Source organism: Xiphias gladius, chromosome 6 (assembly GCF_016859285.1).
Source record: "Xiphias gladius isolate SHS-SW01 ecotype Sanya breed wild chromosome 6, ASM1685928v1, whole genome shotgun sequence".
Taxonomy (NCBI): Eukaryota; Metazoa; Chordata; class Actinopteri; order Istiophoriformes; family Xiphiidae; genus Xiphias; species Xiphias gladius.
In genome coordinates, this window is record NC_053405.1 from 2167745 (window position 1) to 2178030 (window position 10286).

The window sequence follows — 10286 nt, forward strand, 5'->3', positions numbered from 1 at the left end:
TCCCCTGCACCCCTCACGCTACCTTCACCCACACAGGGCCCTCACAGGTAGGAAGGCCCACTCCCTCGCACACCCTCCCTTCCGTTACAGAGACGAAGCCCGATCAGAGTACCTCCTCCCCTGGACTAAAAGACGGAAGCTGTGCCTCATCCACAGAAGACGGCGTAAGACAAGAGGGGAAAGTTCTGGAGCAGAGCGGTACCACAAAATCCACTCAGGGCCCCCTTCCCTTCTCCACTCCAGGCAGTGCGTTCATCTCAGTCGGCAAGGACACTTTCCTCAAGCCGGCTCCTCCACAAGACTCCAAGACTCTCAGGGGGAAGTCTAGTCCGTCAGAGACCAGGGCTGAAGACCGAACCCCGTACAGCCCTAGAACCACGATCCCATCTACCGCAATCGCTACAAGCTCTCCTGACTACAGAACAAGCACGAATGCCACAGACTCCAGAACTACGACAAGTACTACAGACTGCCAAACCACTGACGCCCAAGAGAGTCCCCGCACCTCCTGCTCCTCTCCAGGCATCCCCAAGGAGAAGAAAGAGGCTGACAACCGCAGACTCTGTGCAGCCGCCGCCGCTGCAACTCTGAGTGCATCGTCACCATCCACCTCTAGCTCCAACTCAAGTTCAAGCTCCCCAGTTCTGCCCCCTGAGAGTGGTGTGGACAAAGTGGTGTCCCAGCTGGCGATAGTAGCCAAGAGCGTTCTTGGTCCTGTCAAACTCAGCACAGCTGCAGACAAGAGCCAGAAGGACCAGAAACCATCCAGAGGTGGCGTCCCAGAAGTCCCACCAACTGATGCTCTCTCAGTTCCATCCAAACAGCTTCCAACCCCTCAGTCGACTCACCTTTCGGAGTCCCCAACCTCACAGAAAACCGAGCGGGTTTCCTCACCAACCACCTCGCAGAGACCGGCCAAACCCTCACCGCAAAAAGACCACCCAGCCCCAGCGCCACCATCCTGCAAGGACGTCCCAGAAAGGGCCACACCAGAGTCTGCAGGTAGGGAGACCGCCTCTGCATCTGCACAGCGTCTGGGTGCCACAGCAGCTCAGCCCGCCCTTATCGCCAGCCTCCCCAGCTCTGCAGCATCTGAGCCACAGCGCAAGAGGTCCGAACCTCAGACGACAGCTGCCACCGGCAACGCCGTGTCCGCCTCCTCGCAACAAGACAAAGCAACCAGCAAGAAGACGTAGCAGCAAAACGCAGAGAACCAGAACGAAATGTACAGATCGCACCGCTCAGTGCTGGCTTGAGGTTTTAAAACTCACACAAACTGCATGTTTGGGGAAAAAAAAAACAACAACATATTAGTAACTTCGCACTAACCAGAGAGTTAGACTTTCAAAGCAAAGAAAGTTGTAGAGAGAGACAGAGAGCTATCTGAAGCAGAGACAGATGTGGTAGTCCTAGTTCCATTCCAGCTGTTCTGTGCTCTTTACGTTCGTGTGAGTTATTATTGTGTCCTGACGCTTTGGTTCCTGCTTTCAGACTAAATTAACACCCCTAAACATTAGGGGTCGGCGTTCTTTCTGTTTTTGCAAACATGTAAGGGGCTAGAAATAAGGAGCTCGGCGGTCCACGCACGTACAATTTTCAAACGTAGCTACATCGCACACAACTTTCTCACTCATTTTCTTCTTCTGCTGCCTCATTAACTTTCACCAGGATTTTCAACAGAGCCTACATGCATGTTCCTCACAGTTCAGGACGTGCCTTACGGAACACACCACTTTCCTCTCCCCATCCCTCCTTGCCCGACAACATCTACTCAGCCTTGACTGGAAAAAGATTGTATCTCAGCAATAAAGTCCAGCGTATGTTTAGCAATCAGTGTAAATGCATTATCGTGTGTTTAATAGGGGTAAATCTGCACCGTCAATGTACACTCAGCACCCAGCTAACTGGGCCAAATTGAATTCTCCTTTCGCTGTAGTCCCCGATGATCTGACTCTGCAGGTCTTGTGAAGGGGAGATGTATTCCCTGAGCAGAGACTCCAGGCATGGTTCAGCGATTTCAAGAGATTCCTTTAGAGGCCGTTATTGGATTAGATTGGGGTTTGTGTGCATTTATCAAACGAGAGAGACAGGGAAGGTGCGGTCAGGCGCAGAACTTAGACTGACTCTGCAGTTTAAATCCAAAAACTTCACTAGGAAGATGCAACTTTGACAACAGGTCTGACCTGCCCAGTGGCGGATTAGCTAATTCAAAGTTAGTTTCAGTTCTCTCCAAGTGGATTTTCAGATACTTGGAAGGCACTGACTGCCTGGAAAATAGGGAAAACGTGATCATTAGCTAAGATGCTATAGGGTTGGGTTTCACTTGTTGGCTCCATTTTTGGGACCTGGTCTCAGGTTGGAGAATGCCCAGATTTTCTAACAAATCTCTCTCTACTCGTCCATTTTTATTAGCAAAGAGCGTCTATGACTGTCGCCTTCACCAGTTAATAAGACAAATGTTGCCAGAGGGAGATTACACAGTGTATAAGCCATAGCTATTTAGTTTCCTCCATACGCTGAAAGCCAAACCTAAATGTGTTCCATAAGGGATTCGAAAAACTTTTGATTCAATACTGGATTCAGATTCGGTAAATTCCTATCGAGCCCCCCACCCCAGCATCGTGTAGCAGAGTTAGCAAGGCTTATTGCATGTGTTTTAGTTCCAGACACACACGGAAATGAAGCCAAGGATCTAAATAACTACCTGATTTTATTGGTTGCCTGCAGAAACCTACGAAAGCAGAAACAGCTTCTCTGCACTGACACTCAGTTGTAGCAAGGATCCAAACAGACGGGGGTTATTTTGGAAACACCGTCAAGCTTCTGCCGGACCGGCACCTTTTTATTTCTAGCCCCGTCAGCCTCTGAAGGCTGCAGTAGTTTTATTTGGTATCTGGACCAACTTGCTGTGTTTTTTGCCTCTAATCCTGTAAAGTTATCGGACTTTACTTTGTATACGTGTGTGTGAGGGAGAGAGCGTTTGTTAATTTGTGCATGGTTATGTATATATATAAGAATATTTAAAGTTCTTTTGTGCACCTGTTTTATACCCTGAGTGTTTGTGTGCGCGTGTGTGTGAGTGTGTGTTTTAGGGTTCACTTTGTTCAGGACACCCTGCTACCTGTGTACGTGTGCTGAGCGCTCTCCGAGTCTGTGTCGGGCGTCAGGTTTGGCACAACAACAAAAAAAAAGACAAGCAGCTGGTAGAGATGTTTGACCACTGACTGTTGTGTGTTTGGTTTGAGCTCCGTTCTACTATTGCTTCAGTAGGTAAAAACAAAATGCAGTTCTCCTGTTAAATTCTGTTCCTCCTGTTTTTTGTTGTTGTTATTTTTCCTAGAAACACCACATTTATTTTCTTCTGTGTTGTCCTGATGACATCTTTGATTCCTACTGTACTGTTTTTGTTTGTTTTGGTTTTTTTTGGTTTGGTTTGGTCACATTTTGAAGAACGTCGCCTCTCGAAATCGGCTGACTGCGCACCGAGCCCGGCCCAGGTGCGAGTCCGCTCACGTCGTACATTTGAACCTGCCGTGTTTCCAAATAGCAGGTTGACGTTCCTCTTGTAAGTTTAAGATGAACTAAACCTCCCTCGGTGTCTTGTGTCTTTGCTGAGCTTGTGTCACTGTCGGGGAGAGTTCACAGATTCCAGTTGAAATAAGAGCCTTCGGGCTCGTTTTAAAGGACACTGTTAAACGGACATCGACACTGACTCTGTATTATGTTTACATGTCGTTTGTTCCTTTTAGTGTTTTGTCAATGGAACTTGTTGCCTGTAGCAATCAAACCTCCTCTGGCAGGCTGGGATAATTATCAGCAAGGTGTCCGCGTGCGTAGGCGACTCCCGATCGCTGTGTGGTGTGTTGATAGTTTGTGCGACGGAGAGGTCGCCTGTGACGGAGGTTGTTAAGCGAGGAGGAAGGTTCGGCGCACATATGTCAGAGTCATCTGCGCTCTTGTGCACGGCGCGCTCGTCGTCTTGCGGCGGAGCAGAAGTGCGTTGACGGGTGCGTCTGTGGAATAGATCAGTGGTGCCGAGGCTCGGGGAGAGGAAGCGGCTCCCATCTTTTGAGCTGTTGACCTCGGAGGATTTACCCGCAGTTTGCTCCGGGCCAATCGGACAGTGGGGAAGCTGCTGAGCGGTGACTTCTCACTTCGATGGCGTCAGACCTGAACGGAATCGTTTTTGTCAATCAACCCTCTGCGTTTGATGTTACTCGTGCACGCAGCCCAGACTTCTCGCCTCTTAGTGTGGTATGACCTGAAAAATGAGATGACTGACTCGCACTGCTCAGAAACCAAAGAGGTGGATGGAAAAAAGAGGGAATCAGTCTGCAGGTCAGATTTGAGTGTGAACATGGACAGATTTTGAGGTTCTGCAGTACGCAAGGACAGAGTTGTGAGGTCGTATGAAGCTCTGAGCCCAAAAGAGAAGTTTCGTCTGTAGTGAGCAACAAGTAGGGTCGATGCTCGTTGTTGGTTCGGATCCAGTTCCAGAGTGAGATAATATCAGGATTTGTAGTGAGGGCAACGAAGATTCAGATCTGATAATGCTATCCACCCTGAAACCAAAAGATTTCCTGCGTTCACTCTCTTCAAAGCCTCTTGATCTCAGCTTCGACGGTTTTATTCTGTTCATGCAAAAGTGAGTTAGGGTTCAACCTGGAAATACAGCATGTCCCTGTTAAAGTCCACCTTCTAGAGTTTAGAGCCCAGAGTCTAGAGCTTCATCGGCGTTTCGTTGTTTTAGAAGAGTTGACACAAACTGGTGACAGATAAATCCGGGGTTTGTACTTAGAGCTAGAACCGAAAGGACCAATATCATCCATCGGCTGAATTTTAGCTTCGCAGAATTCTATCAGTGTCAGAACAGAAATGCCAAAGAGGAAACTAGAAACTGTCTTCACTACATAGTTTCTAAGACATCTGTATCAGAAATGTGTCTTTATGCTAAGAAACAAATAATGGCTGATATAAATCAATGGAATATCGAAAATCCAGAGAACTTCTGTTTGGCTCTGCTCAAAACTCGTTTTTTACTCAATCACATGTCCCCGTGTGCTCCGGAATCCAGACTAATTGATTAAAGATTGACGACAGATCGGGTAATTCGATCCCGAAATGTGGTTCTCGCTCAGTAGTTCTGTCACCAGAAATCTTCCGTGTTAGCAGCCTCTCCAGGCCGCCGGCTCTGTTTTGCATTCTTGTTAAGCGCCCGCCGTCGACGTCAGCTGGAAATGTGATTTTCTAGATGTAATAACCTGAGTGTGTTTGTGTGTAATTATTCACAATCCAGCCCATCTGCTCTCAGCTGGTCTTCCCATTAATGTGACACGGACAGCTGCCTCACACACACACACACACACACGTAAAGATCAAAATGTATGCCATCTAATCAAGTGGTACCAGTTTTACCAACTCCACTGACAGTACAAACACACACACACACACACACACACACACACACTCTCTCTCTCCCGTGTGTAAAGATGATGGTCCAGCCATCTGCTGGAGAGTGAAGTAAGTGTCAGTTTCCCTGGTGGAGTCATTAATCTCGAGCCCTGAGCCTGTTGACCACACACACACACACACACACACACACACACACACACACTCAGGGTGAAGTTGGCCAACATCAACACTGCCCAGCGTCCCCCAGGCTCCTCTGTCCCGTCCCGGTCCGTTCAGCAGCTGCACTCAGCATTTTGTTCGACCTCGAGCCTGTGTTTACCCATCATGCACCTCCGCTGCTCTGTGGACAAGGACCACAGACCAGACACACCGCTACAAGAATTAATTAAACCCCTGAGAGACCACATGCCAAATTGAAAATGTCATCAGTCTAAAAGTCAGGATTTGAGAGCATGTGCTTCGAATTGTGTCATCAGCTTTTAGCGAACACGCTCACTTTCCACAGTTTGTTACTCATCAGGGTTTGGATCCTTTTAAATGTTTCAATACCAGTGCCAATAAAGTAAAAGAGTTTTTGTACGGATACTCTTCTGAGAAACATGCAGACCTTGTTTTCTAAATTCAACAAAGCAGCCAAAGTTCAGCATCTGTACAATCCGGGATTCGCCCAAAACAAGAGTATGAAACTGACTAAATTTTGATTCTAATCAGGAACCATCCGATCAAAGAACGTAAGATGGTAAATCTGAGCAGACAATTAATGCCAGTCGGTAACGGAAAAACGCTGAGTTTCAGTACAGACCCTGTTGTTTGCCTGCAAACTGACACTCAGACTTCAGCACATCTGACCTGAAAATGAAGCGTCATCTTGTTTGGCTCCGCCCGGTAGGTAACGACACCATCAGTTTTCTTCAAGATGAACCGTGAAAGAGCCTGTCGGCCCGAAATGCAACGCTGCCTCTAGTCAGCCCAAACAACTCAACGAAAAAAAAGTTGAAAGATGAAATCAAGAATTTTTTTTAAATTTTATTCTATGTTTTTCCCCCCAAAAAGCTATAACACTCTACAGATACAGCTCAGCTCCGTATTGGCAGGTCCTGTAGACGCCTCGTAGCCGGCACCTATCAAGCAAGTAGCCCCTCTTGCTATCAGAAGCTCAGAATTGGCAGAAAAACAGCTGCAGGACATTTGCAAACTCATTAGCTCAAAACTCACTTTAAGACAAATCGGTCTCTGCGTCCACTTAGATTTCGTACGTCTACTTTTTATTTTTCTTGCGCAGTTGTTTTCTGAGAAAATCAGAGGATTTCGAGGTTTCTAAACTTGAGTTGTGTTGATGATGCTGTCTCTCAGATACCAAATCTCGACTTGTCTGATCGATTCGCGCAGGTTGTGGGTTCGTCTCTATTGAGCTTCCGTACAGTTCTGTCTCTGAGGCACGTAGATGATTTAAACGTGTGACTTTGGGCGTGAGGAGGCACGAGGTGGAGCCTTATTACCACTGAGGCGCACAACACACACACACACACACACACACACACACATTCTAAGCCACCATTACGTGAGAATCAGTGACGTTTCAATGTGCAGTCCGTTAAGCTTGTATCTGTGTCTGAGGAGGCCGTTTTCGCTTAGTTGAGCCGCAAAAAACCGTCTTTTATCGACTTGACTCTGGCAGACGACGGCAGTATTTCCAAGCGGTGTGTTTTCTGTGTTTGTCTTTGAGACGAGAGTGATGAAGAGGAGGAGAAAGATTCAGCCGTGAACCATAAAAGCTTGAGAAACGTTAAGAGAGAGAGAAAAAAACATTGCTAGAGTAAAACCAGTGCAATATCTTTTTATTTTTTATTGTGGTAAAAGCATGTTGTTGTCACTCTTACCTTACGACAATAATAAAGTTTTTTTTTTTATGTACGCCTCGGTGTGTTGATTGTGTTTTACGGTCTTCTTTCTTCCACCATCATCACCTTTCATGTGGCACATCCTGCTTTTTGCATTAAGGCGGCATTTCGGGGGGAGATCTCTGCCACTGAACTCGCATAAAGTCAGAAACAGTAACTGACAGATGGCCCCAGGTCTAAACTGTGCCCCAGGCCGCCGGTAGCTGCTGCACTGCCAAACGATCTTTGCCTCATCAAGTCCTTTCGGTCTGTGACTGAATCCTCAAAGGGAAATCCTGGTCCCTGTGTACCTTTAGCCACCAGTCCTGTCAAAAACATCCAACGATTTCTACTGTCCGGGGTGATTGCACGCAGTAAGACCAGGAAAACTCAGACGCACCACTAGAAAGAAATATGACGGGACACCGATGTTGATCATACATGATCATAAACATGACAGAAATACGACTCCGGTTAAAAACCTACCTAAAAACTTACCTGTGGCGTTTTGTTTTCTTAAGGCAGGTGAAAAAATCTGCCACCGCATTACGAACGTTTCAGCCGGTTTCCACAGCAAATTAACTTTCGCGCCAAGAATTTTCTCAAATCAGTAGAATTTATTTTTGACGTTAGTGTCACAACCTGTTGTATCCCCACGTTTTTTCAAATACATTTATTTGTGTAAGATTTGGTTTCTGTGGAAATAAGGCGGCATTACTGAGTGACTGGCTAATTTTGAAACCTGTAAACGTTTGGATATCTCCTCCCTGCTCTGCCTTGGCATATCCCACATCACACACAACACCTGGTCTTGATGCTGAGACGCCTGGACTCTCTGCTGCTAGTGCAAACTGGGAAAAGCCCTTTTGTCACTGGTACTTGAGATGTTGCTGGTACACCGAGCGAGCGTTAGCGTTTCCTTGTCCAAATCGCCCCAACGTTGAAGTGAGCTACAAATGTTTGGAACGCATGAGTTGAGTTTTACTTTCTGCTCCAGTGTAGGATTACAGGCCTGGCAAAAAAAAAAACAAAGTGAGGGGTTTTGTAAGTCGAGAAATTCCGTTATCAACGCTAAATTTGCCTCAAAGCTGTGTCGCGATCGATCACAAACACACTGGCGAGGAGAAAGTGATCCGAGTGGCACAGAGCCGTGTAATTTTTAAGAGAAAATCGTAGTTGCTCGTTTTCACAATGTCTGCAAACAAACGCGTGGGAAGCGAAGTGGTGGAGGCTGCGATGCGGGATTCCTTCACCTCCAGCGGGTCCGTAATGTTGGACAGGAAGCTGTGGGGACGCTGTCAAAGCGACATCTTTACATGCTGCTGTCGTTTTTACCACAGAACCCCCCGGATGAGGATCCTCGAGTACGTCTTCTGTTTGAAATGTTCAACCGTTGCAAGAAAGAGGCTACGAACTACGCAGAAGCAAACATAGCATCTAAGATCCTGGATGCCCCCAGACCTCGCTGCAGTGGTTCTTGTTTTGGATCTTGTCACCTTTTCACCCAACTCGAGTTTTTCAGGCCTAAAAAAAAAAAAAAAAAAAATTCTAAGGCAAAATAGTTTTTGCTGGAACAGTCTCTGTGTTTCTGTGGGTGATCCACAGACCACTCGTACAACAGTTTTCCGTCGGACCTCTTCGTAATGAAGAAGCAGTCCCCGCTCATTTTGGAAAGAGAGATTTTCAGTGCTGTTTGCACCACAAACTTAATTCCGTTCTCTTCTGTTGTGTTGAGGGGGAGGCAGAAATCTCCCAGCAGACTTAAAGGTTAAACTCTCTGCATGAAGAACAGTGAGAAATATGTTTTTATACAACTTAAAACAGGATCCTAAGGATTCAGCTTTAGACAAATGGCTTTCTTTTCCCTTTTTTTCCAGTGTGTAGGCCTTTCAGAAGGGAACTGTGGCGTTTTCCTCTCATAAATGCGATGTTTAATTCCCCTGTCCAGGTTCATGCCAGACATTTGATTCGCAGTTATTTGTTCTCATCACGTCCTGGTGTCCTTCCACGGAGTGAGGGTGAGCAGAAAAGTGGCAGTAAATTATCTGCAAACTCATTTTCCCCGCAGTTCTGTGTATTATCGCTAAAGTGGCTTCATCCAGTCGGTTAAGCTGTGGTTTTTGCGGCGCCAAGCTCCCTAATGGGGCTTCAATGGGCCAATCAGCTGCTGGATGTGTGTCCGCTGTATCTCTCTGTCTCCGCGGGAGATTTCGGGCGTCTTAATGGTCTTGAGAGAAAGCTTCGGCGGGGCCTGCAGTGCATTTACGGGGGGTAATGACTAATCTGAGCCGCGCCGCAGGGCTGCCGCGCTTCGAAGAGGAGACGGCGGTAAAATGGAGATCCATTAGCTTTCCTCGCTACCACTGCAGCTTCTTGCTAAAGCACCTCACTCTCCCGCCAATCGACTGCTGAGGGTCAGGGGTCGCGTCGCCTGATTTAAACACCACCCACCGCTGCATTCTGGGATAATTGGGTCCTTCTCTCCCCTTCTGCCTCACCCTCCCTCCCCTATCTCGATTCCTTCCATCCATCCAGGTGTCCGCGGGGAGCTGTCAGGACCGAGGAAGAGAGCGAAGGGCCTCTCTCAGTCTTTACTGGAGATCCTGAGGGGATGGAGGTACACTTGGTGGTGGTGAGGAGCTCTGACAGCCGGCAAACAGCCGTCCTGCACGCATGCACGCACACACACACACACACACACGCCAGAAGAAACTGCCGAGGAGCAGTGACAGGCAGGCGGCGCAGGGTGATGAATTTCCAGCTTCGCCTCGCTCTGACATGGCTCTACATGACCGGGCAAATTCATTCCAGTCTGCTGGGGAGGGAGGGGAGAGGAAGCAGGGAGAAGGGCGAGGGGAAAGGGAAAGGAAACAAGTGACGGGACTCGGCCACGTGCCATCGGTCAAACGAGAAAACTCAGGCCATCAGACCCAGAGGTGTATTTGACCCCTGGGGGAAAACCAGGATCGCCTAAAAACCAGCAATCAAATTTTG

The 10286-nt window shown here is 47.6% G+C and overlaps 1 protein-coding gene across 1 annotated transcript in view; it reads left to right on the top strand.

The window, feature by feature from the left end:
- Positions 1-4753, top strand: part of mast2 (microtubule associated serine/threonine kinase 2) — a 178532-nt gene extending 173779 nt beyond the window's left edge. Inside the window, 1 exon segment of the mRNA XM_040129350.1 lies at positions 1-4753. Coding sequence (XP_039985284.1) covers positions 1-1196 — 1196 coding nt within the window. The 3' untranslated portion in view covers positions 1197-4753.
- Positions 4754-10286: the final 5533 nt, after the last annotated feature.